This window comes from Opisthocomus hoazin, chromosome 24 (genome assembly GCF_030867145.1).
Source record: "Opisthocomus hoazin isolate bOpiHoa1 chromosome 24, bOpiHoa1.hap1, whole genome shotgun sequence".
In the NCBI taxonomy this organism is placed as follows: domain Eukaryota; kingdom Metazoa; phylum Chordata; class Aves; order Opisthocomiformes; family Opisthocomidae; genus Opisthocomus; species Opisthocomus hoazin.
In genome coordinates this window covers 3,376,610-3,404,568 of record NC_134437.1, presented here as the reverse complement: position 1 = coordinate 3,404,568, position 27,959 = coordinate 3,376,610, and the positions used below count along the sequence as shown (strand labels likewise).

Below are 27,959 nucleotides of genomic sequence, written 5' to 3'. Positions count from 1 at the left end.
CCAGATTCTTGGAAACATGCCTAGAAACAAATGTCCCAGGCTGCAACTTCTAGTGACACCCCACTGTCAGTCTGGATTTGTGGAGACTTTGACCACACATTGCTCCTCCAGTGGATGAAACTCTATCACTAACACTGGGACAGCCGTGCAGATCGCTTCAATTCTCAGCTGAGCAAGTGGTGGATGCATTTTCACTGGGTATGGGGTAGAAGAACACTAGGTTTCACCAAACAAAATAACCTGAATGCTAGAGCTGCATCTTGCCTTTGTACACAGTTTACAAAGTTGGGAAGTGGAGAGAATGGATTTGGACAGAGGCAATTACAGAAAAGAGCACTTTAAAGAGCTGCAGGCTGAAGGAGGCCTTGCAAGGAGTTTGTCAGCAGATCGTATGTCAGTGCTACTGAGCCTATTGCTAGTTAGGGCAATGCCATGTGTAAACTACAACACTGGCTTGTATATGAATTTTAAATGAGCTGTTAGTACACCCAATGAATCGAGCAAGAGAACACCAATTTAGGGCTCTGACGGTCTGCTCTACGAGACCAAGTAAATACCTCAGTAAATAACTCAAGTAAATTTCCTGACACTTTACTGAGCATGAGTGAACAAACAACAAACAAAACCAGAATTACTTCTACAGCCAGTATATGCCGCAGGAAATGAGAGCTAAGAGAGATGCTGGCCCACAGCACGCTGCACCAGCCATCCTCCCTGCCTGCCGCTGGGGCAGGCAGGAGGGAGCTGATGTCTTCCCTGCTTTTAGTGTGGGTGGATGCAAGAAAGCATGTGCTGGGCAAGCATCATCTATTGAGTTTTGTTCCCAGGACATTTTGGTAGAATATACCCTAGCTCTTTCAAGGGCTGCAGGATGTCTCGAGGCAATTCCTCACGTACCTCCTGGAGCTCTTGAAAACTTCCAAGAACATGCCCATTCCTGCCTGCTTATTCATACCCTGACCACAATCAACTTTTGAGCATCTGGGGAGACAATACCGCACCAAGGCAGGCCAGGTGAGGCGACTGATAAACAAAAGATACTCTTAGAAAAAAAAAAAAAGACACTATTGGGATAAAGAATGTGGGTTAGTGTCTTTCCCCACAAAGGACTTCAGAACAGAACAGTGTGAACTAGGAGACTTTCCCCAGGATGGGATCAGAACATGAAGAAAAAGGCTGAAAAAAAGGTTTGCACCGATGTTTTCTTTTCCTGTGCATCCAGGAGAGAAATAGAGCATACAATACGCTACAGATTGTTCCTGTGCATGCCAGAGTCACAGGGAAGGTCACCCTGTAGCTTCTAGTCTGCTCATTTTTTTGCATAGATGATGCCTTTGAAGCTCACTGCAATGCAACGCTCATTGTTGGTCCCATCCAGGCTAGCAAAACTTGCTATCACCGTGTGTTGAAAGATCAAGCAATCTGCTGCCTCGAAACTCCACTGAGAAATAGCAAGGCCAAGACTCACCCGAAAGCCCAAGAATACAGTAGCAGGGAAGCTCAGCACTTGGTTTAAAAGCCAAGACACGCGCCCCTGACTCAGCACCACCAAGCCTCCTTCTACTCTGGAAGCCAAGCGCAGCAGGGAATAATCTCTCCTAGCAACTTGGTGAAGAAACCAGATATGGCATTGCCTATGGTCACCTCACATTACTAATCATACAACTGTGCACTTGAGCCGTCCACTACCAGACGGCTTTTAGAATTATTTTAAATGTTAACTTGCATTTTCTTTGAATATTTAAATGTTCAAGCTGCTCTGTTTTCCTTTTCTATGCAGTGCATTGATTTATGTTGCTAGATACCATATCTTCCTGCCTTGCCAAAAGCATGCGTCTGGGAACCATTTCAGGGCTGCTAGTAATATTTCTTCTCTCCTTTTATTTTGTACTTTATTTTTATTAACTTTTTTGTTGCATACATTGTTAAAATAAAACTGCGTCTTGAAGAAACAAAACCAAAACCCCAAACCCCTCCTCAGCGCTTTGTCCATCTGCTTCAGACACCATTTTCAGAGAACTTAGCTTTGTGGCCATGAGCAAAACAAAAGCAGAAGATAGGTACTAACACACCGACCCGAGCTTGCCCTCACTCAAGACTTCACTGCAGAGTCTCTAGGCACTCTTACATTTAACACTATCTGGGAAAGAGGCCACAACCTCCAATGCCTTTTGGAAGTATCAGCGAAGTTCCTTTCATGCCCTCAATGACATTACTCCTTCTTCGAAATCTTGACTTCTGCGTTACCTTTGCAACATCCTAGTACAAGTTCTTCAGTCCTAGGAGGAGTCAGCAGACAGATTTCCACTGCCTTACCCTGTGCAGGCTAAGGAAATCCAGCATTTCCACCCTGGACTAGGCAGCGGTGGTGTAAGTTTTAAGAGCAGCTGTGCCTGAAGCAGCTCCATTATTTTTGCAAAGGAAAGCTAAAGAATTCCTAAATACATGAGGATTTTAAAACTGGAGAGATGAGTCCAAGAGAGCGTGACCTCAGTACAAGAGAGCTGAAAACCACTGGTGGAGCAGTCTCTGGGATGGAGACCAAAGCACTGGCAGACTTTGCTGGGTAACTCTGCACAGCAGCCTAACAGCCAGCCCTGCAGCCCTCGGCCTCTGCAGAGACACGATGCCACGGAGGAGAGGCTCACATTTAACCAGTATGTGCTCAGCTGTTCACCACCATGCGTCTCTGCTAAGCACAGAGGAACACAATTTTGCACCTGTACAAGGCATTGGCACCAGGACATGTGAACCATGCCTGTGTTCAAGTGCATGAGTAATTTCTATTATGGATATGCCTTCAGGCCGCAGCAGCGTGTCAAGATCTCCTTCACACAGCAGCAGATACCAGGCACAGAAGACAAAACTAATATTTGGAGAGAAGGAGGAAGACAGACTTTCTACCACTACCACAGCTGCTCCGGTGTCCCACGAACACACAGGCACCTCAGCTTCTTCTTGCCTGCCCTCAGCGGTCAGCACTGACATGGTCTCACAGCAGCCACCATCAGCTCCTTTTAGGGAGCCCCTGAGCACGCACCAAGCTAAGACCTGGAAGGCAGCAGCTAATCCCGCCTGGCAGTTGACCCCAGTGCGGTGCAGCACAGGTTTTCATTTCCAGTCCTCAGGCAGGAACACAAAAGCACAGTCCCATCCCTCTCAAACACCTTCCCATTTCACTCTGAGTTGCACTGTGGAGGTGGACAACCAAACCAGCTCCCAGACTAGTTTGCAGCCCAGTGCCGCTACGTACGCTGCCAGGGGAGCTTCCCTTCCCCTCACACTCTCAAGCACCCACCGTACTTTTCCCACAAAGGAGATGGCTGGGACACAAGGCGTTATGAAGGATCTTTCACCTTCAGCATCCTGATGATATACCATCCATCCCCATCTGCTGGCTCAAGTGGAGGATCTGCTGATCAACATGAAATGCAGTATGTGGAGCTGAGACTATGCAACATGAGTGCTTCACATGAATCACAGATGCTGGAGATATAACACATCCAGCCACCCTTCCCAGACTCCTGCCAGAAGACCCTCCCTGGCTATAAGTCTGAGCTGCTTCATGCTTCACTAGCAGAGGGGAGCAGTAATTTTACTTCAAGTGTCACCCGTGAAAGTTGCAAATGGGGACAGGAATAGATTAGCTACTTATCTGCAACAAATAGTTAATAAAACCAGCTAGTAACCCCAGAGAGAACAGTCAGGTAAAGCAGCTTCCTTTCTAAGCAACAGAGCAAAGTGTCAACACTATGAACCAAGTTTCATTACAAGGTTTCTGGATGCATTTCTTTTCCCTAATCCGCACAGGCAGCAAGGGAAGATGATGGTGCCTCTTTCTGAACACTTTTTAATATAGCCCAAAGGAGACCAAATGCATAGGGCTCTCTTACAAGCGGAGCATTCTGGAGTTGTTAATGTTCTTGCGGCATTGCTTAACTAAGTTCAGTTTGGGGTCAAACACTCCTTGCTCATCAATGTCGGGACAAATAAATTTGTGACAAAAAAATATTTACATAGAAGAGCATCAAGGGGGTAGCACGTAGGAGGGGAGCAAGTTTCATTCCTCAGTGCCTCTTTGAGAAGTGGCTTTCACTTCAAATTTATACAGAAAGAGATTCCCATCAGGTACCACCACCACCATAAAAATCAATGCAAATACATACACTCAATATAAACTTCATTGCATTTACAAGATGAAAGAGAACATTTCCAAAATGCAGGTTGGACACTGTGGCTCAGCAAGCGCCTCCCAAATAGGGAGCACACCACCAGGGCAGGGAGCCCAGACACCACAGGCAAGGCTTGGCTTCCCTTGTCCAAGTACGTCTACACAGAGTATGCCCAAATGACCAGTGGAAGGATGGTTAGAAACAGGGCAGAGCAAGTTTAGTACTCACCGATCCTCAGCGAATGGGGACTGGCAGCGATCTTCATCAGCCACAGCAGAAGGAGCACCAGAGGTGCCAAGACACGGGGCATCTTCTATAAATCCTCATGGAGCCCTTTGGTGGTCTGGGCATGACATAACTCTGCGGAGAGAGAGCACACGGCACCGTGAGCACATCAGCTCTCGAACCAGCGACTCAGCAGGATGACACTGCTTCGAGCTTGCCAAGCACTTGGGACAAAGAGTCTATTTACCAAAGAAGGAGGAGGAAGCTATTTACAGACTATGAATTATTCAAGAATTGGGAGTCAAACTGGGCAAAGAGCTTCTAATAAAAAATGGAAAAGAAACACAAGGAAAAGTCCAAATGTTTCATCTTTGCATTTTTTAGCATTTCCACAAAAACAAATGGAAATCAATATTGAGTCACACCTCTAACTTCCCCCCCCCCCCCCCCCCTTTTTTTTACTCAAAGTAGCCTGCAACATAAAATACAATACTGACTTCTGATTTTAGGATAGGACAAAATATTTTCATACCAAAACATAATCTGAGGGATGGGAGTCAGAGACAGAGTCACTTTGGCCACCAAACTAGAAACCAATTCTTTGTACTGCTCCAGCCTCAATCACAGTTACCACCCCCTTCCCTCTCTTTAATGCTCAAAAGGATTCACAACAAGACCAAGAGACCAAGAGCAGGACCATTTTTTTTTCCCCTCCTCTTACAAGGCAACACCACCCCAACACACAGAGGTCTAACTTTCAAAGTCGAAACACAGTCAAAATGAAGAGTAGCAGGTGGAGAATCCACAAACCTATCGTTAATACAGATACTGGACCTGGCTGTCCCACAGCAGACTCCCACAGCACAGTTAAAGAAATTTTTAGCAAATACCATTTTAAACAGCTATGTAGAGGGTACATTTTACTTTATACAGTAAATGGTTGTCCCTCAAGTCGATAAAATTATCTCTGCAGGCAGCAATGTCCTTAAATGCTGACTTTGAGTATTTAATCTGTTACCTTATCTCTCCCTTCTCCAACTTTCTGGCAAACATCCTCACACTATTCCATTTGTCTAATTCTTGGGCCAAATACTGAAGTCCTGACACAGGGAAAGTCTTTAAGCTGCCTTTGAAGTTACCAGGAGTTTAATTCAAGAAAGAGGTAGCTTTTTACTTGCATCTATTTTTAGATTACTTTTAGACTTCCTCCATTTCATCTCAGCACTCTCCAGAGGGGCTATCCCCTTTTTACAGACAGGGAAGGGAGGCAGAAGAAAAACCGAGACGTGGTCATAGAACCAAAGGCAACACAGGGGCTGAGCAGGGAGCCCCCACACATCTCCACTTCCTGGGGCCTGACATCTTTCCGGATCACATCCCTCTTGGGAAGCTCCCACCAGCAGCCCTGCCTTCCAAGTCCCAATTTTCTCAGTTTCGAGAAAACTAAGGGATCTCATGCTCACATGTCAGTTGGAGATTTGAAGAGCATCCAGATATTATAAGTCGTGTGCTCAACACATTTTCAAAAAGCAGAAGCTGCCAAAAACCACCTGGAAATCATTAGCCACCTCTGAGAAGGGCAATGGCAATTTTATCTTTTTTTTTTTTGAGGGAGTTACAGAGTAATGCCTAGGAAGGAAAAGCCTTAAAAGGTTACGGTCATGGTAAATTGGTTACTTCGAAGCATTGGCAGCAACAGAGACAGATTGTGGAGCAACATATCATTTGAGCACTTTGAAGCAGTTATTTCAAAACTTTCCAAGTTATTGACAAAACAGCAGGATCACGTCAAATTTACTCACACCAGTATTACAGCCCAGGCTGTGGAACCAGCGCATGCAGCACTGATGTAGCACGCAGGCACACACAGAGCCCCTCTCAACCCTTCCCTGCAGAGCCAGAGAAGGAGCTGGAGGGACCCCAAGAGGAACTTGAGGTCTGCACCCCGAGGAGCTGCATCGCACTCAGGATCGGCTCCAAAGCCGCTCCCCAAGACTCGCAGTATTGTTTTCCTCCTTTAGGTCCCACTGCTTGCACCACTACCCTCAGCATGCTTTCAGTGCAAAAAAGCATCCTGAGCAGCCCTTGCCAGCCGGTGGCAATTATCTCTCTACTAGCAAAGCATCTGATACAGGACCTCAGATGGGTTTTGTCTTCTTTTTCCTCCACTGTCCACTCTTGACTGGGCAAGGCAGTCTGGAAGAGCCTGCTAGAGTCACTGGAGAGAGAGAGACAGAGAAAGGCTCCAAATGCATCTTGAGACATGACTGAGAATACCAGCAATTGCTCATGCCTGTTGTTTCCCCACCACGGCCCTGCTGCAGTCATCCAGCCACTGACATGTTGCCTCTTTGCTCGAAAGAGCAACTCATCAAAAGGTGTTTGTACCAGAAACTAGCAGAAACTTTCGGCGCTTTGCACTGCATCATCACCTTTAGCAGGGTGCCCACACCGCGCAGCCCTCTCCCCCTCCTCGCCCCTTCCCTTCGCACCACAGCTGCTCACAGCATCACCAAGGAGGGTGTAGGGATCAGCAGCACATGGGGTACGGCTTGGTCCCAGGGAAAGGTGGGGCAAACACTCAGACCCATCAGCACTTCTCCCACAAAATACAAAAAAGTAAGAGAAGCAACCACATACAGAGGTCAGAGATGCAAAAAGAGCCAGGCCTAAGAAGATGTCAGCGCTAAGCAGGTTTCCCTGCCACAGTGTCAAGCTCGTTCCTGTGGTAGGGACAGTGAGAGATGACAGCCTTCGGCTACAGTCCCCACTAGCCTCCTCCTCCACCAGCGTGCACTTCTCCTCCCTAACATTGGCCACATCCATCTAATATCATCTGGCAAGGAGTTTTAAGACCATGTCTTTGTGCAGATAAATACAACAATCCCACCTGCAGCAAACACTGTAACTGCATCTGAAAGGCAACTGCTGTGAGGGAAAAACAGGGCAGCAGCCTAACGGTGCCTCTGGACTAGGGCAAGGAAAGGCAGATTAAAAAAACCCACAGTTTCCAGCTAAAGCAGTGGAGGAAAACGCCTGCCTGTAGTTTGAGGAGTTAACATCCCTGTCATTCTCTGCCAAAGCACTATGGAATGACCATGATAAGATGGGCGGTTCTCATTCTCGATTCTGCAAAGACAAACTGCACAAGGGTAACCACTCCAGGCAAACTACATACACCCAAGCTCTGGGAAAGACTCCCAAGACTTCCAGCTCTGAGGGACAGACCTCAAAGCCACCTCTCCCATTTGCAGCCTGGTTTGGTGAAGAGGCCAACTGCAAGACTCCTAGAGAAGCAGCTTCCTTTGCATCACCAGCTTAGAGTTAATAATAAAGCTAAATAATAAATACAGGGCACCCGCTGTGCTCTGCTATGTGAGCGGCAGGGTTGTAATTACCTAGAACATGGAGCACAGAGGGATGCTGCATTCACCTAACGCGTTACCCACTGCTAAGAACAGTTTCCCAGTACTTTGATATTTGAGCACGGACACAAGGAACAGCTGTCAGCTATAGAACTACACCTCGGGGTTCACCAAACACTAGAACTATGTAGGCTCCTATGACCCATACCCATAGACCATCTGGTTGATGAAGCTGCTTGCAAAATACCCACAGAGTGCAACACAAGGACACTTCCACACCATCACACCGGCACCACTGCGCAGTGGGAACAAACACTGGAATGCAGTATGTAGGATGAGAAGTAGAAGAGAGGATTTTTCTTCCTAACATCCTAGCCTAACATCAGGGTTTCTACTCTCAAAGGAACAAAGAGGTATTTCAGTCCCCACAGATCTCTTCACCTTCCCAGTCTCCAAGCTCCTCCTGTCTCCTATTCTCTAAATTCAGGCACAAAACGGTAGTAAACACACTTCAAACCCATTTGTTGCAAAGTAATTTTTGCCTTGCTGAGCTAGCCATCCTCCCAACAGCATTTGCTTTCTTACAGCTGCAATGTGCACCTGTCTCTCTCCTCTCCCCAAGAGAAGCCATAACACATGCTTTCTGCCCAGGTGCAGCAATGAATCACAGGTACGACTAGGGTGTCAACTCCAGTGCAGCCCAAAATTCCACACAGAGAGGGCAGAAAGACGACATTCTTCTTTCATGAAACACAAAGCAGAAAGCCTTAGAAGCCAAGAATACACTTAAGAGAACAAGGCTATTTTTAGCAACTTGCTGCACTAACTCTTGTGCACGTGAAGATGACTTATCCCAACTCACCCTCACCACAGCTTGCTGGAAATAAATCAAACCAACTTTCTTTACCAAAGTTTCCACGAAGAACATGAGAATTTTTGTCAGCCTTGAAATTTACAGCTCTTGCATTAATGGTTCCTCTTTATTGTACTGGTGGTGTGCTACAAGCGAGCCTTGTTGGTGGACAGCTGTTTATAAAGCAGTCAGAATCAGCTACCCCCAAAAGGGGTGGGCTGGCTAGAAAAGTTTCATAGGTCCTTCAGGGTGGTACATGAATTGCTGAATAGCTGGTGGATCATCCGCTGGCTCCTGGCTTCTTTCTGCATGGCACAAGTGTGTAATTCTTTTTCTGTTAAGCCCTTTTTCATCTTTAGCTCTGAAAATTCAGGAGAATAAAATAAATCAAGACTATACTGAATAGTTTTGAGTTCTCTCTGGAGATAAAAGTCTCTAAATACCAAGCAGAATTATGGACGATTTGCTTCTCAGAGGAAACAACTGGCTTCTGAAACTACTTATACATTTTTAATAACTATGTGAGATGGTACTCTTCTTTGTTGCTATCGCCGCATCTTCGGGTTTTTTTCAGAAAAACTCATAGATGATAGAGTAAAAGGTAGAATAAAATGTTAGATCACAGAATAAAACTCTCCTGAAGCTGTCACACCAATAGTGAAGACATCCCTGAACATGAGCCACTTCTCCCCCTCTTGTTCCCTCTGCCCAACCTGCCAAGGACACTCGAGAAATCCAGGTGCATTGCTATTTCTGTTGACACTTCCAAAGATACTGCCACTCTGCAAAATCTGTTTGCCACCTGCCCTGCCACATCTGTCCTGCCACATGTGGCCCCAGCAAGCTGGGGAGCCCTGGAGATGGGCTGCATCCCGCCAAGACAGGGCAGAGCATCTCCAGCTGCACTGGCACTCTGCTCCGTGGTCCTGGAAGGCAGTGCCAGGACCAGGCTTTCAAAAACCCCAACGTGTGCTGTATCCTGATGCAACCTCCGTTCACTCCTACTGCAAAACCCCTACGCCATCATCTGCAAGCTCACTGAGAAACCACAAACACCCTTAAAAAAATTGGCAGCAAATTCAATCTTCTCCAGGCAATCGGGAGGCAGACTTTTACCCAACTGCTAGTTTGGAGGTGGCTTTGGTGTTGATGGATCTTTCTGAGCATCACCAGAAGCTTGATGAATGGTGAGAAAATGCAGCTCAAGCAAAGCTAGAGTAATCCTCACAGCTGAGACAATAAATTTAACAGCTGCAGAGCAGCAAGGAATTCTGAAAAACTGTCAGGAAGTATCAACAAACAACTTAACAGAGACTTTTTCATTCTTTCGACAAGCAAAGAGAGCTATTTCCTTTTGCAAAGCTTCATCTGCAGAGAGGCTCAAATTTAAGTAGAAGTGACAAGAGGCAAAAAACCTGAAAAACATTTCAACAGGTTACTGTTGCTGGGCTTGAGAAAGTGCCCATGTGTCTCAGGGGGAAGGGAGGAACTGAATTGCAAGCTTGCCCCAGGGATACAGAGATGTAGGTTCAATTAAACTGAAAAATCACTCCATTGAAAGCTACGAACAATATGTTTTCCTCTGCAAAATGCATAATTAGCATGGGTAAATCATTACCACTAGGTATTGTTGCAGTCAAAACCTCACTAAGATTGAGAGAAGGATCAGACATTTATAAACAGAATGAATAGCTAGCATTACAATAGTAAAGTAAAAAAAAAAAAAAAAGGAAAATAAGATTTTGGATGGGATATAGACCCTTCATGCTGCAAGGCACCAGCTAACTCCCTATGTTTGAGGGTTAGAAGAATCACCCCTCGGAGCAAGCTTCCTTACATAGCTTCTGGAAGCAGCTAGTACTAAAAAGGGATACTTAACAACATGAAGCACAGTTCTGTTCCAGTCTAGCAAATGCTATGTTCCTATAAAAACCATGTCTCCTTTTAGATTTCATCAGCATTAAAGAGCCTGCTTTACTTTCAGCCACCATGCCTTTCCTCTTCTTGCATTGTCCTCACAATGTTTGCACTGTGGCTTGCCAGGGATGAACTCATCTGAGGTGAGAGACAGACCAGTGGTATCTCTCTTCCCCAGGTGTCAGGGGGATAAAAGGACCTCTGACTCTCCATCACATCACAGTGACAGCACAGCTCCGTGAGGGTCATTCAGTTAGCACTGGTGTAGGTGATATTCAAGCGAAGGTGATATTAGTGATAATCACCTGCTCAACTGATACATAAAATGGAATTTTTTTTTATTCTCCTAGCTGTGTTCTTTTATCTCTCTCTTTTTCTTTTTTCCCCTCCCCTCTTCGTGACTTCCAGAAAAAGAAGAAACTTGAAGGAGGAAAGAACTCTTGAGGCAGTGAAGCAGAAGGACAAATGTATTCCTGACATTTCTCATTCCTGCGGATTATTTTAACTTTCTCACAATCCTGAGTTCTCTCTTGTCTCACCCTTCTCAATTCTCACCAGCATTAGCAAAGCCTGATCAACTTTTCCTATCATTGCTTAGAGATAAAAGCAATATGTACCTATCCTAACTCCTCATACAAGCCTCATACAGACTCAGCTATCTCAAAGTTAGATTTTCCCCAGCATTATCAACCACAGACCTGTGAACACAGGGAGACTTCAGCAGTTACAGTTTCAGGCTGAGTCACAGGACGTCTCCATTCAACTATTCGCTCCTCCGCAGGCTTCTCACACGACTCATCAGCTCCCCCCCAGCGTCGGTCAATACTGGAAAGCTTTATTGGCACAGTGAAATGAGCTACGAGTGTGAAAAGCCCACCTCCCCCCTCAGAGCCATGCTTACAAAAGTCCCATTATAGACATGGACTTCATAGCATTAAAACTCATTTGTTGGGGCAGCTCGTTTTATTCTAGGAATGGGTTTAAGCTGATTCTCTACTAGGAAATTTTGCCATTACAACCACGCTGGCAAACCCCTTTAAGCACACGAAAGGATCTAGTCTGCGTGCTACTGTCACCTGTCTTTCTGCCCTGCTTCCAGGGCACTGCAAGGCACAGCAAAGCCTTCAAACACTACTGCAAAGAATAAATCGCTATGTTAAGAGAATACACGTCAAGGCGCAGAGCATGATGGATGCGCACAGAACCACGAGCAAAACACCCCAATATACGAAAGCACTAAGACCACTGACAGGGCTGCTTAGTGTAACCCAGCCTCACCCTCCCTGGCAGAGCCACCTGAGCCAGACTTCTGCAGCAGGGAGCTGTGACGGACGAGCTCTGGCCAGCTTCATGGCATGACAAAGAGGATGCTGCCTTCGGCTGCCCCGGCCCTCTGCCAGAAGTTACTGCTCCCGGCAGAGACAGCAGCAGAACTCCAGCTCCGCCTGTGCCTCAGCCCCCTCCGGTTCACAGCCCAGCTTATAAGTGATGATTTACACCACGCACAGAGCGCCCAAGCCAAGAAGATGGAGGGCACGCGTGCCAGGGGACTGGTACCCTTCCAAACCACCCCAGCATGACCCTCTGGAGATCATCTGCCAAAAGCCTCCCTGGCTGTGACAGTTCACTTCTCACTGGGAAAAAAAACAACAAAAAGAGAAAACTAAGATCATGTAGGATTGTCTCCCTCCCTGGTGCCCACAATTTGTTTGTATTAACAAACAATAGCAGTTAAAAGCACTGTGGTCTCACACAGAGACGTCTGCTCTACCCACTTCAGACACTGTTAATTGGCTTGAAGCTATTATCTTACAGGAAAAATCACGACAAGCTTGGGGGAAGGGGAGTGCCTGTAGGTGGAAGGAGGAAGGGAGATTTTCTTCCAGCTGAGAAGGACAGCAAGCTGCCATTGAACAGCGGCCAGAGCTGTCCACAGCAGCACTGCTCCTCTGATTTAAGAGCTGTATGTTGTGACATCACCACAATCTTTTAACCATTTTAAGCACACCGACAATGACAATTACAAGGCTGAGGGCTGTTTACGTTGGATAAAGTTTCTGGAGAGGTCTGACTCCAAATCGTTTAAAAAGCAGCAAGAAAAGCTTTGTTTACCTCCCCACACCTGGCACTCCTGGAAGCCTCAGTGCACAGCCTTGCACCAGCTGCTTCTCCCGTATAAAGAGGCTGGGGCTCTCGTATCAAACACGCCACATTTATTCAGAAGACGACTTCTACCCACTCTGAAGGTCATCACTTCCATTAAACCACCTCTGGTGTAGGAGAGAGTGGCCAGTTTGCACTGCATGCAGTATGCAGCCACGTACAAGTGAGTATTTTTGGAAGGGGAAATACGAACTGATCTCTCCAGCTGAGGTGGCACAGGAAAACTCCTAGGTGAGCAGAATCTCAATTGCTCAACATCTCTCTTCTTGTAAAGAGGCCTGTGGGACCCTGAATAAATAAAAACAGTCAGAGCCTTGGCTTTATAAAAAGCTTAACCAGGAAAAAGAAAAAGGCTTTAAACCAACAATTGTTTTACATTAAGAAATAGATAAAAAATGGAGTTTTGAAATGTCAGTTCTGTTCCAATAGAGAACAAACCCAACACAAGCATCCAGAGATAAGCCACTGTATGAAATTGGGGACATCAGTTCTTCTGCCGAAAATACCCATCTGCAACACTCCTGTCCTACAGCAAACATGGAAACGCAAAGCAAAGAAGTTCCTCTCACTGGAGGCTACGTACAGCCCCAAGTCAAACCATTCCTTGAAAGCAGGACACAAGCTCAGCCCAAATATTGCTTTCTCTTGGGTCGTGTACATGGGATGAGAAAAGCCAGCAGTAAAATAAGACTGAAGAGTCAAAGCAACTGCAAAAGCAACGTCAGTGCCATCTCCTGCCGTGCCACTGGCTCCCTTCCTGATCTGAGACAAGTCAGCCTCTGTCCAAGCTCTACCAAGGTCAAATGTTCAACTTACAGGGGCAGGCCAGAGACACAGACTTCATCTAGCAAATGGCTGGAGACCACAAGGCAGCCAGGTACCTACATCTTCCCACTGCAATGCTGGGAAAGGACACAGACACAGCACACAATTTTAGCAATACTACATCTTTCCCTGGGCAGTGTAAGACCCAAGTACCCAGGTGGCATTAAACCTTCAGTTCTTCAAACTTCCTTGACTGTTTCTCACTAAGCTCTGATGTGAGTGCACATGCAGGAAGAAAAAAACAATCACCAGGACCACAGCTTCATAATGTGCCAAGGACTGTCCAGAACTAACTGAACTGAAATAAACCATTTCCATGAGACCTCCTCACACTCATTGTATACCCTTTCACTGCAGAGAACAGAGCTGCTCAGACAACCATTTTCCCCCTCCTCAAAACCGGTGATTTTTCCAGTTCTGCCACACTTTCTCACAGTTCTGTTTTGCTAAGTATATACACTTTTGGAAACCTGCTTTCAGCCACTTGGCTCGCAGCAACTGAACCTTCTTGAAGACACACAGTCTTGTAAAATATCAACTTTTTCTTTTGAAGGAGATCTTAAGGGTTTGGGTCCCCCCCTAAGACTGATATTTTTCCACAAAATTTCCTTTTGTCAAAAACGCTTTGATGGAAAATTTTTAGCTCTCTCAGAAGAAAAGCAATCCAACAAGCACTAACTCCTATTTGCTGTTTGTGAAGAATTACTGCAACCATTCAGTCTCTTAACACATGAAGGAAGTTCTAAAATATGAATCGAATCCATGAACATATCAGAAGTCTGGGGGGAGAAAAAGCTCTTAAATGCATCAACCTGATCTCTGAGCGACAGAAAGAAGATTAATCTATTTATTTCACTTAAAGTCTCTGGCAGATTCAAGAGGGAAAAGAAAGGAAAACAAAGAAGCCTCTACCAAATCAACCTGCAAGAAGTAGTTTATGGCCAAAAAGCTAGTTTTGCTTCTTTTTATAGCTGCCAAAACTGTAAGTGAAATAAATAGATTAATCTCCCATCTATCACCCCAAAAACATTTTGATGCATACAGTCTCAAAAAGCCTGTACTTTGAGGCTAGGAGGAGGTAATCTGTGAATGGTTGAAGATGATGTTTGTAAGACTTGGTTTGTATATTTTAGCAGAGTAAGAATTTTTGGGTGTGCATTTGGAAGACAGTAAGCATATGCATTTGAAAGGAGGTGGGAAAGAGGACAGATGCCAAGCTGAGAATATGCACAAGAAAGCATTGGGGTCATAGGCTTGCGAGCAGGCAGAGAAGGCACAGAGGAGAAAAGTCTGCACAAGAGAGCAAGGAAACCTGCAAAACTAAAGGTATGTAAGGAAAACACAGGAGTTAGGAGATGCACATACATGCAACAGTAGAGCTGCACACAACAAGCAGATGCATAAGAGAGCTGCTGCAGTAACAGAGTAGCTTGTAGCAGTAGTCTTGCACAAGAAAGCTGAAACAAAGTCCAAATTGGTAAGTGATGTTGCATTTAAAAGGCATTAATTTGCATGAGAGAAGCTTTTAATTCTGCTTGTAGCCTAAGTGACACAAAAAAAGATTTCAAACCAGAAACCCCTATGTTTTATTAACAGTTTAACACCAAAAAGCATCCAATTAGAGGTGCAGTGCTACTGTGTTACCAAGATGAAACATCCACGTCTGGGAGGGATGGAGAAGAATAGGCAGCTCTGGCATTTTTCCCCTGCTTGTTGCAACAACAGGCCAAGTCCCCCACCATGCAGCAGCAGAGAAGTGAGGGGAGTCCTGGCCACATGAGAAACACCACACAGACAAGTTGGGGGGGGGGGGGGGGGGGAAGGAAAAAAAAAAGTAATAAAATTGCTAACCTCCCTAACGGGGTCGCTGTAGGGGATGTGAGCCTAGGGGAATGGGCTTTTCATTTAATCCAACAAAGATTTTTCAAAAGAGCTCACTGGGAAATGAGCCCTCACCTTTCCGGCTCAGCAGGAAGAGCACCCTCTCAGCGGTGATGGTGGAAGAACAGAAGAGAGGCAATGTTTGTCAACAAAAGGAAATTTCTTATTAGGCCTGTCAATACATTACTGGGCGAAAGACCAGAGAAATCTTCACGCACACATCCTTGGCAGAAAGCTGCTCAGCCTTTCCCCACATGACAGCACAGAACATTCAGTAAGAGACATGACTTTTCTCCACAATCTTGGAACTGGCATCTCTTAATTTCTCACCATCCTCTTCTTTCTGTCTCACGGCCTTTAATGTATTTATTCTATGGCTTGGAGAGTCTTTTGCATAACAAGGAATATGGGCACAGAGCAGCTTGCCTGACGATACAAGAAGTGCTTTTGAACAAAGCACCACTCAAGTTTCATAAGCCTCAAGATAACTACTCTATGTCTGGCTTATCCTTTGCTTCTCAAATACCTGGCCACTTTGCTTCAGATACGGCCACAACATGCACAATTCCTGGACAGCTCCAGACTTCACATGCGGTTTCGCCTAAGTTATTTACCATTGCTCCCTTCAGCAAGCCGAATGCCATCCGCCCTGTCACTTGCAGAGACCTTGCCCAGACAGAGTCACTCGTGCAAGAGCTCTAAGCTTTTCTACACTAAAGGCCAGCAGAGATCTCTACAAGTTCTGATGGGACTTGCAATTTTGAGTTGCCATGAAACCCAGCCTCAGGAAAGCCCTGAGTAAAGCCCCACACCCAGAAAAGAATTTCACCATTGATTTAAATGGAGCCTGCATTTTACCATCACTGTGAAGAGTTCAGCACAGAATCAATCTTACAGACACTTAATGGGCCTTTACTCCATTCTTACTTGAGCACAAGAATTCCCTTCCTATCTACCGTGTGATACAAGCAGAAGAATGACCTCTCAGTTGCAGACTTTATCCAGGGGTTCAATGTGCAGCAAGCAAAGATCAATTGGCTTCATTAACAAAGCATAACAAACAGGCCTACACAGGACATTGCCTCAGTGTGGAAAACAAACTGGTTCACAGAACAAATTCATTCTGACCACCTTGCCTTTCTGTTGCTCCAAGTTAGCTATAATCAGGCTGTCTGTTCTCCTGACTTAGCAGCACTCTCCAAACTGCTCCCAGAGCACTCATCCTCATCAGCGATATCCAATTTCTAAACTGAGCAAGGAACAACCCTTTTCAGAGTTGGCTTTTCAGTTGCTCTCATCACTGACTTAACATCAATTCCAGTCAAATGAGGTAAGTACAAAGGGACTAAGTTATGCCCACGCTGAGCGCTATGAAAACCCTGATCACATCATTCTCTTCCAGCTATAAGCATAAATTGTCCTCATTAACCAGCCTTAGCCCAGCTTTAATGTTTGCATCTTGATCTATAATTTGTCCAAAATCCAGCACCATATTCTAATGCAGCTGTTATCCTTAAGCCCAAATTCACAGCCTGTCTGGCCAGATGAGCCAACACGATTCAGACATCTGACATCCTGAATTTGTTCTTTGTGGTCCAGACACTTCTGGTTTGGTCTCAATACCAGAGAAAGCGAGGCTTACACAGTAGTGCTTTCAATACCCATTAATGTGCCCACCCCTAATCAACCTGGAATTTGAAGGCCAGTTTCCAACCAAATTTCATGGGGATGCAGACTCACACAATCATGGGTTTCTGAGAGTTTCATGACATAATAGTTTAGTGGAGGAGAGAAAGATTTCTCTACAGAGGGAAGGACTGCAAGTTTAGTTCAACTCCCATTAGGCATGAAGGAATCCACAAAGGAAAGATGTTATGCATGCTGCAAGTATAAGGCAAATCACCAGTTACAGCTTACTGAACTCAGCCACGAGGCATAAACTGTATGCCAGGCTGCCTTAACTCCCCAGCTCACAGGAACCACTTGGGCTTTCTCCCCCCACCCTCCAGGACTCACTTCAGCTCAGACACACTCCAAGCAGAGGAAGTTTTGAGCGGTTGTGATCCACCACAACTCATTTTGAACCAGCTTTGAGCCCAGCAAGCTTCCAACTATTCCAGCTGCCCAGTTGCCGTCAGCACAGCTGATTGTTGTTAACTGCTGTCAAACGGCAGCCTGGCAGCCTCTGCATCTCCTCCTGTCCCCAAAAGAAAAGCTGCTAATGCTAAACTCCACATTACTCCTTTCCAAAAGTAGCTTAGATGCTGCTGGTGGGAGAGGGACAAACACCCACAGTGACAGAAAACACTGAGCATTCTGAAGGTGAACGAAAGCGGTCGCTCATCAGATGTTCAGCCTGAGCTCTTCCCCAGCCCCAGGCAGAGCAGCTCCTCTTCTCCACCTCTCAGCCTGCTTTGCCAGAAGTTAAATCACTAACATTAGGGGGACATTTTCTCTCTGCCACCCCCAACAAATGCTGTGGCTTAAACAACAAATCCTCAAAGAGTGCAGTGAGATGGTGACCCCAGTGTGCAGATGCCATTACTAACAGAACAATGACAGCCTGGTGTGTGCAAATAGACCCTTAAATTAAAAACAAACGCAGTTGCCATCACTTCAGTTGCTTCCTGTTCTATGAAAAGTCCCTGCCCTGAAGACATGCCGCTTAGGAAGCTGTCTGCATTCACTACTACACTGTCTGTGCTCAAACAGCTCTTCTACCAAAGCAGCTCTTCTGCTGAGATGACGCGCAAATTGGGAAGGCTATTTCACACCTGGATTTCAGCCACTGATCCAAACGCTGTCTGCAGGGCCCCATGGGGTTCACGAGGGACTTTAATTTCACCCAGTGACGCAACTGTGCATTGGCACAAGAACCTGCAGAGCGCAGGAGATGCAATGTGGGAGGAAGGTGATTAGTTACTGACACGAGGAGACAGAAATGGTTAACCACACAGCCCAAACTTCTGCAGTGACACCATGCAGGAGCCTGGTCAAGTGCACAGCACAAACTCCTTTTCCTTCAATTGCAGCTTTAGGCAGGAAACACAGCAAAGAATGATCGGTGCAGAAAGCCTTTGACACACCAAGGTAAAAAAACAAAACAACAAACAAAAAAACAAACCCAAAACCCAAACCAAACGTTCCCAGTAATAAACAGTACATAATTTCCTATTCCTGAAGTGCTGGATTACCTCTGGCCCCTGAACAGCCACAGATACACCATTCCACAGGCCCTCTCCTGACAGCACTTCCAGGGAGCTGCTCATTAAAGGGCTGAACAAGCGCAATGGCCCTTCAAATCAAGCTTCTCTCAAGTTGCAGTGCCTCTCCCCTCTCTCCTCACAAGCAGGCTGTATGGATCTGCAGTCGCTCGAGCCTCCTAAAAACAGTTCATTTCTCTAGCTAGTTGGTGCGGACTTCTGTCCCAATGGCTCCCTCTTTGGGACTGTTTCACCCATGAGCCATGCAGGCTCAATGGCTCCCCAAGCCCAGCAGCAATCACTCAGGACAACAGGCTGCTGAAAACGGAGGCAGCTCATCTCCCGGTTCTGCCTGGTGCTGATTAGATGTGTGCCTGTCCTCCTTGCCCTGGCTCCTACCTGCAACTGAGAACCCCCCTCGTCCCATCCCCATGGCTACCATCACTGCCTTTTTGCCAGTTATCTGCCAAGCACCCATCCTCACAGGCAGGAGAAATGAGCACCGGCCCTCTGCTGCTATATAACGCAGTCCCTGGGAATGGATCCCACTGTTCTCCTCATCTCACCTATTTATCTAAGCTGGTAACACCTTTCCCACCCCTTTGCTATGAACTTCCTTGGCCGTGTTTATCCTCAGAGCATCCCTGCAGAGGAAGGCCGGGCTATCATCTGATGTACAGGCTGGCAAATCACGGGAGACACAGCGAGTCTCTGGCAGGACACACGCAGCCCCCACAAAGCCCCACACAGTCACACCAACATCAGGACCACTTGCACACTCAGAAGGGATGGTGAGAACAGACATAGCAAGGAAAGGCATCCTGAAGTTTAATGGGAAATACCTGGTGCCGCACAGCCCTCGGGCTGTAGCAAATCAGGCAAGACTCCCAGTTCCTTTGAAACACTGCCATTTCTGACTGCCATCTTCCCCCACAGCCCAGGAGCACAGTACATATCTGCAGGAATGAGAGCAGCAACCTGAAATCGCCACCCTTCAGGGCATTTTAACTTCAGCCACTCTGTTGAGCCAAAACCATTCCTTGATCTCAACTTTGTCAGCCTTGACCACCCTCCTTCAGTCTCAGCCCAGCAGATGCTCAATGAGGACTGACCGTGCACACAGGCAGGGCCCATTGACTCGGCTGCGAGAGCCATACCTGGGGGCACAGTCCTGCCCCCATGCTGCCTGCAGCTTCCTGCAACACCATCGGACCGCCTGCCTGGAGAGACGCTTATGGAGGTGGAGAGGGGTATCTCAGAATGGCATGTCTGGGGAACAGAAGAAAACACTGAGCACTCAGAGCTCGAAGAGGCCACATATCTGCCTCAAATTAAGCTAGCTGGAGACAGGAGAAGAGCATCCAAGTCCCAGGGAAAGAATGGCCAGTCTCCAGATACTTGAATTTATGTCAACCTGGAGACTAGACAAAGACCCATTAATTCCTGGGCTGTCCAAACAAGAATTGGACGAGTGACAACTTTAGCATTATGACTTCAATGGACCATCTCCCCAGGGTGCCAGGGAGAAGATGCTCTTTCTGGCTCTACTGTCCGAAATGCCAAGAGAGATCCAAATCAACCACAGCCTGCCATCCCTGCGTTAACGGCCGGGAGCCCTCTTCATCCTACGTGCGTTGTGAGGGCTGATAAAGACTGCTGCTTGGCAGCACTTAAGTCTTTGCTCTTCGTTTCCCCACCTCCTCGCAGCTCCCTGGCCTTCTCTTATGAGACTGACTGCCACTCATGCAGGAATTGGTCTCTGGGGAGAATGGGGGGCACAGGATTTTCAAATCCCTCTTTCTGAGCTGACAGCAGCCTTTCAGCCCAACAACAGCTCAAAACGCTTGTGAAGAGAGATATTTTTACGAGAGCTCACCCCCTCCAAATCTTTCCAGGCTCCTTTTCTTAGGCACTTTGAAATAATTAAAGTCTTCCATCAAATTATACTGAAGATCTCTATGAAAAGCCTTTAATTTCCATTCGCTTAATGTAACTCCATCCACCAGATGAACTCTGTGGGGGGCTTTTTTGTTTTGAGTTTTTCTTTTTCCTTCTCTCTTTAATTTTTTGTCCCCTCCTAAAAAATCATGCTGGGAAACTTTAATTTGATTTTAGCCTGACGAGAATTTTGGGCTGTGCCACATCCTGTCAGTCGATCACAGCTGCAGTGGTAATCTCAAGCTCTCTTTAACTTCGATGCATCGCATTTAATCAGCTCAAGGTCAGCAGCATCAATCTCTGTGCCTACAGTAGGCATGTGAGTAAAGCCTCTAACTTAGTAAGAAACCTAAAGAGCACTAGAGTCTCCCCGATCCATTGCTCCCTCCTACAAGCATGCTGAAATACCAAAAAGTGGTCCAGCAAGCGTAGGCTTACAGCAGAGAAGGGAAGATTTCATATTTTATCTAAATAGAGGAGATTGCCAAGTTGGCCTTTAGGTCACAAAATAAACAGCAGGGATTTTCTGCAGGGCAGATATAGCTCTTTCCACCTCAGTGACTTTTTCAACTGATAAGCTCCTTAATGAACAAGAAGTTTCCCAACAGAGAGCCAATATCCCCTTCCAAGTGACTATCAGCAGACGTTGGACAAACTGTGACACAATGCCACAGTTCAGAGCAAAACCAAAGGACCCACTGCAGTCAGAGGCAGCTTAGGATACCACCGGGTAAGTGCAAATGCGCAGAGGATTTCCTCACGTGTGCCAAAGCCTCTAGCTGCTACTGAAGGAACCAAGCCTAGGAATGATCCCCAAAAAATCTGAATTCCCCTGTCACAATTCCTGTAGCAGTTTAGTCACTTCAAAGCCTATTTGCCTTTACACAAATGAAGAGAGTCTGCTCCCCAAACTGTTCAGGCCATCTGTGTGCTGCATATTACCATTGCGGGAGGGTGAGCTCACCGGCGCAAAACACAGGGAGGCACAGAGTGCAAAGGAGGGATTCAGAGCCTGCTCTCTCCCACGCACCTCCCGCTCCGTGCTCCGGCAGAGGCGAGAGGCAGCCACCTACACAGCCCCGGCTCTCCACAGCAGTGGCAGACTGCCTGCACAGCCAAGAGACGCAACTCTTCCCCGGGGCGAGGAAGAAGAGCCCACACCTTTCAGTTGCACCAGACAATTGAGGGGAAGCGGAGGAAAAGAGCGGATCAGGAGGGGCTGCTCCCAGAGGGGATTCTGCCAGGAGGGCAGCAAGAGCTCCTGCCCAATGCAGCAGGAGGTCCCCAGTACTTTTTGGCTTTCCAGAGGGTTCTGCTCCCACTGCTGCTGATGCACTCCTCCTTGTTGGCTACCCAGCTGCCTCATGACCCAACACATTCACCCTGGCACTAGGGTAGGCGCAGTGGTGTTATACAATGGAGAGAAACTAAGGCTCCAATCAAACCAAGGCCAAAGCCAGCCTGCACAGCGCATGGCAGAGGAGAAGACCAAGATAACCGAACCCAGCGTGGGGACTGAGAAAAATGCCCACAGTTAACACCTGTGCCTGAGTGAGTGTGGCACAGCATTAGCTGCAGCCAAAGAGGAGGGAGAGAGCCACATACACTCTTGGCAGATATCTGGGTTGGTGCGAAATGGCTTATCACTATCGGGCGGAGGGGTGGGGGGTGGGCGGTGTTAGCAAAAAAGAAAAATCCCGCAAGCTGCAAGAAACAGACTTCAGCTGCTAATAGTTGAGAGCTACAGGGCAGGGAGCAGAGAAAAGGCAGAGCGACACAAAGCTGCTCTGTGCCCCAGGAGAGGAACCATAGAGGGCGAAAGGAATACAGCTGTATTTCAGGAGCAGCCAGTGTGTTGGATTCTCTCACCGATATAATTCAGCCCTTAAACTTCGTTTGACCATGCTAATCTGAGGATTATATTCCAGATTATCCCAGAGCCAGAAATAAGACAGGGATGTCTGTGTGCCTGCACTCACCTAGCAAAGAACAGGACCAGACAGCACTGCATGCAGAGATAGGACCCTACAGGGAGCACGGGGCCATGTCCCAAAACAGACACGGGGCTCACCCTTTTCAGGGCCTTTTAGACTGCTGCAGAAGCTCTCATGTCCTGTCCCCCATCCCCATCCATGTCCCCCCATCCCCAAAACAAAAAAACAAATGCCCTACAAAATTTGTGACACCTCTGCCCAGACTTTGTGAGCAATTTATGAGAGTTAAAGCACTGGCATGTGGTATTCACAGCAGCTGCTCACCAGAAGGAAGAAGATGATGATAAACTTGTGTTTGACTTTTGTCACTGTAAGCGCATAGCAGATGCTGGGAGATAGGGTTAAGAGCACTTTACAGGGTCTCACTGAAGCTAACAGACAAGCAAGCAAGTATTCATGAACAAGAGGTGTAAGCTTGCTGACCTTCCAGAAGAGCAGGGCTTGACTTGGTAATCAAAACACCAGCAAAGTCCAAGAGCTGGAAAAGGCAACAGCTCCTATGAGGCAAAGCATGACACTGTTTCAGGACACCAAGATTTCATCCCCAGTTCTGCTGCTTGGCTAAACTACTCTCTCTCTTAATGCATTAATTTTAACACCTGTACCTAGTGACAATAACGTTGCAGACCTCTTCAGTGAAGGGCTGTCAGGTCTCAGGACGAAGAGTGCTCTGTAAGACTCATATATCATCATTAGCTCTGGCCAGGAATAACCCTGAGGCTGGAAACCTGGAGCCGCATTTTTCCAGCTGCGTTTGGAATGCATTTCCCTCCCTTCAACCCCAGTCAACCCACACACTGAGCCTCTGCCTAGCTGGACATTGTCATTTATTTGAACTACAGCATACTCCAAATTAAATCCTCAAGGCTCCAGATAAAATCCTTGTCCCCAAATACTATGCTCCTGTTATCCAAACCAAGACAAGCCCTGCTCCGCACAGCAAATCAAAGTCAAGAGGGGAATGCGAAACAGAGCCCAGCCCTCACAATGCAGTGCTGTGCTCCCTAGAAGATGCTGCCATTAACATTTCACACCTTAAGTCTTTAGCCAGCGCTTACAAGAAAGGCTAATATTCAGTAAAATCAGAAGACAACTTCTTTTAACAACATCCTCACCTTCACTGAATTTTACAGGGCTTTTTGTCCTGTGGTGCAGTCAGCTCAGCCATTCCTATTCCCCTCCACATTGGGACGGGACATACAAAAGTCACTCCAAAAGTTCATCGTAAACACAAACCAAATGGGTTATGCCAGGCAACTTTCTTCTGTAGAGTCGCTCTCTCTCACACCAAACAAAAGCAGTCAATGGTGATTTACCAGTTCAAGCGATTCTAATAATTCTCCCACTGACAGCACAGGACAGGCAACACAGCGCTGGTATCGTCAGGTCACTGTTCTGCCTCAGAGCATCGTCCAGGACAGTGCTGGGATGAAGGTAATTAACGATGTGGTAACTAATCTGTTTAGTCATCCACTGCGTCTACAATTCATTTCTGTCATGAGTATCAAAGCTTGGCCGTAAAGGCTGTCGAATAATGTGTTATCCCACAGCAGACTTGGTAGCGTTTATAGAGGACTCTAAGTAGCCTCTCCAAACAGCCATGTCCAAATAAATCCAGTTCTTGCCGCCAGCAAGAATCAGAAGGCAAGAGATGCAAGGACCCCTTCTCAGCCCAGCTTCACACACTGCTTCTCCTCACAACCCCTCAGTACAATTATCCATCCTCAGTTTGCAGATGGGAAAACTGAGACCCAAAGAGAGAAAACAATTTGTCCAGAATCACAAAGGGAGCCCATGGTTGACAGGACATTGATCCGAGATCACCGGATAACACTACAAGCCCTGAAACTTCCCATCCTCCTACTAAAACAAACAAACAAAAACCAATACAGACAAGATTTCATGAAATGTAGCTAGCAAACTTCTTTCAGTTTTGGACCTCCCAGTATCTGGACTCTGTAGAAGTTCAGGAGATCCAAAGTGGGCGGGGGGGGGAAGAAATCACAGCATTGTCAGTGCATTCAGACATGATTTGGGTTTGGCAGTACCTGATCCACCTGCCAACAAGGCAGGTTTGGCAAAGTACAAAGAGGATCTAGTATCACCTGCTTGCTCTAGATGCCCCATCAAAATGTGACCCACATTTTTGCATGCTCATGGGGAAGAATCATGGGTTTCATGCCCATTTTCAGCTCTGTATGGAACCGGAAGGGACAGAATCACAGCTCAACAGTCTGCGGGGGAATCCACTTCCCAGGAAATCCACCACTAGAAATAACAGATGCTTCTCCATGGGTTCCCAGCTCAGTTTGGTAGACCCAAGGGGCGGACATTCTTAGACTAACAGCCAGGGATATCTTGGCAATGCCTCTAAAATTGCCTCATGGAGTTTTCAGGGTTCACCCATCAGCAATGTCTGACACAGCAACTGAGAGTAAAATTGTGTGGGTGGGTACATGTTTGTGCCTGCTACTGAGCCTGTAAAAGATAACACACAGCGTGATAGTTTGGTCTATTGAATTGGAACTCCAGAAATCCATTTTTAGCTCTGCAACTGCCCTGTTCCCTATCCTTAAATAACTCACTGCCTCTTCTTCTCACTGTTTCCCCCTCTATAAAAGTGGAATTATTCCCTACTAGGTCTTCTTGCCTTGGTACTGCATGAATCTATCCAAATTAGCTTCAAAAATGCCTTCTCAGTTATGCCATACACTTGCCTGTAAGTCCCAACATGGATTCAGAGGTTGCTTGTAATGAGTCCTTACCAGCTACATGGAAAGGAGATGCCTTCAACTCTTTCTCAGAGTGCATAGCAATATATGCGTATGCTGACAAGGTCACATCTCTCTTTGTAAGGAGATCTGGGAGCTAGAGCCGAGAAGCACCACAGAAAAATTAAATTTCGCTATTAAAAAAAGCTGCTCATACATACACACACACAGAGTTCACCTTCAAGGTGGAAAACCTATTTGTTTGCAGAACATAAGCTCGTAGAAACTTGATTTGACAAGAAGCAAGGCACACTGGCCCTATTCCAGCAAAACACTTGCACATGCAATTGCTCGTCATGAGAGCACTCACTTCCATGCCTCGCTTTTAGGCTTGGCCATCTCTTATTTCAAAAGGTGGGGGGCATCCAAGCATTTTCCTGGGTGGGAATCACCAGGGCTTGACACCAAAATACACCAAAACGCCAACACTGGATTGACTTCAGGCTGCACAGGCCTTTGCAGCACACAGGCAGAAGACTTAAGAACAGCCAAAAATGCCCTGGGAAGTTACTGGTCTCCTGAGACTAAATTCAGATGCTCTCTTCTTCCCTGTCCACCTCCATTTCTATCACTATTTTATTGTGAACATTTGTAGTTTAATTTCCGCCTCTCCTCCACCTTTTTTTCTTTTCCAATCCCACTAAAACCTGGTAGGTTTTAAAATCCCTGCGTATCTTGATGAGAGGAGGGCTGGAACAACTCCTTTGGGGACAATGGATTAGATCCTCCTGCAGTGTGCCTACAAAGTCAAACCCAAATTCTTCCTTTTTATAGGAGTTCATTCAAAACCTATTGATCTGAGCCTTCATCCTGGTCTTAACAGTCTCCGAGTCTGAATTTTTTTGATCAAGGTTTCCAAGATGACATTCAGGTTTCTGCCCTTATCTGCTCAGTCAGCCAGTCCAGTCCCCTTTGCCTCCTTCCTTGTCCCCGTGCTGTTTCCCACATGCTGTGCCCAACTCCACGACAAAAAACACATACTGCTCCATCTCCCCGAACATCCCCCTGCAAATTTGTACCTTTGCTCCCCACCAGCACCATTGCATTCAGTTCTTCAACAAGACAAGACAAGATTGCTCGTGACACAGGTGTGGTTCCTCACAGACACTGCTGTAGAAGGTGGGTACAGCTAGGAGGCTTATGGAGGCTGAAATCACACCCTGGGAGTCATTAGTATTGCTAAGCTGAACCTAGGGACTCCTTATTACCTGAGTCATTGTTCCGGAAGCAGCTCTTGCGCTCTGCCAAAGAGATTGTACATGAGGCCTCACACTTATGGATTATGACAGTTTGGATTTACTCTACGCTACTGTGTCAAGGTGTGAAAGAGAAACTTCTATACATGAATAGTTCTAAGAGCAGTCACTTCTGGCTCCTGCCTGACTATTCCAGCACACCTGAACTGCTGATGCGGTCATCAGATCATCCCACCTGATCTCAAGATCACTGAGCAATGCCATCAGCAATCCTTACAGGCTTTTGAGAGCTCATAACCAGGCTAGCACAACACAGATGCTTCCAGAGCAGAGAAGGATGGCCACCAATTATGCCAAAGACAGACGGCTGAGAAATCTTTGACTGTGAGCAGCTAAGCAATCCAGGACCTTACATCTCCTCCTTTAAAATGGTTTCCTTTACAGGAAATAATCATTAACTTCAAGGATATAGATGATACCCAAGCCTTGGCAGCTCCTGCACCACCTCCTGGAGTTTCCTGCACCATCTCCTTTTTCCAGCCCACTGTAAAACAGCCTCAGACAGTTACCCCTCATCCATGTTCCCAGATCCAGAAAGTTTTGCTCAGGCCACATCAGGTTACACACCAGATACGCTGCCCATACTGTGAAAGTTCAACCCTCCCCCTCATCTGTCTACTCAGCACCCTGCAAGCAACAGTTAATCAAGGACTCGGCTCCATGACCCCAAAAAACTGGGATCTGAGCACACGAGGAGAGGCAGGCAGACAGACAGATATGCATCAGCAAGCACAAGGTAGCAGTGAGATCACCAAGCTGACTGGGAGAAGCAATAGCCCCAGATTTATGTCCAAGTTCGAATGTCTGCTAGAGCAGAAGGTCAGGGGAACAACCCTGCCTGCCAGAGAAGAGCAGCAGTAAATCCTGTCTCCTACCACAGCTGGCCTGGTAATTACAGAATAAGGATAAAATTGTTCTATTACACAATCCTGAAAGATGACATGGTTCTCCTTGGTACCATCACTCTAAATTTCAGAGCTTTCTATATGGGACTACTGAAATCTGTAGTTGTGTCTTTTCGGCTGCATTACCACAGGAAGATTAATTAGACCCAAACAAGGAAGTCGTTTAAGATGTAGCCAAGCCACAGTATGTTAAGGTCATCTACATAGCCACAGGATACTGCTCCTAAAATAGCCAAGAAAATCAGGTAGAACATACCATCAAGAAGCTCGAGGGCCTTAATTTACAGAAAGACCGAGCTGATTTCATGCAAACACAAGGCCTAATAACAGATAAAAAGGGTTAGGGAGTAGCAGGAACAGGAAAAAAATGTCAGGTTCTGAAGAAAAAAAAGCATTTTATGTGTTTTTATACATAAAGCACATTTCTATTCATTACCACTCAGAAAGTCGATAAATACTGAATTTGCAAAGTCGTAATTACTGTGGGTTGA

General features: G+C 46.5%; 1 protein-coding gene across 7 annotated transcripts in view; it reads right to left on the bottom strand.

Annotated features, from left to right (window-relative positions):
• GRIK4 (glutamate ionotropic receptor kainate type subunit 4) overlaps positions 1-27,959 on the bottom strand; it is a 206,759-nt gene that overhangs the window by 132,377 nt on the left and 46,423 nt on the right. For all 7 annotated transcript variants that reach the window (XR_012766114.1, XM_075442330.1, XM_075442331.1 and 4 more), the window contains exon 2: positions 4,401-4,532. Coding sequence is in view for 6 of the 7 variants with exons in the window: in XM_075442330.1 (XP_075298445.1) it covers positions 4,401-4,482 (82 nt within the window). In the remaining variant the exon portion in view is untranslated. The remainder of the gene's footprint in view (positions 1-4,400; positions 4,533-27,959) is intronic.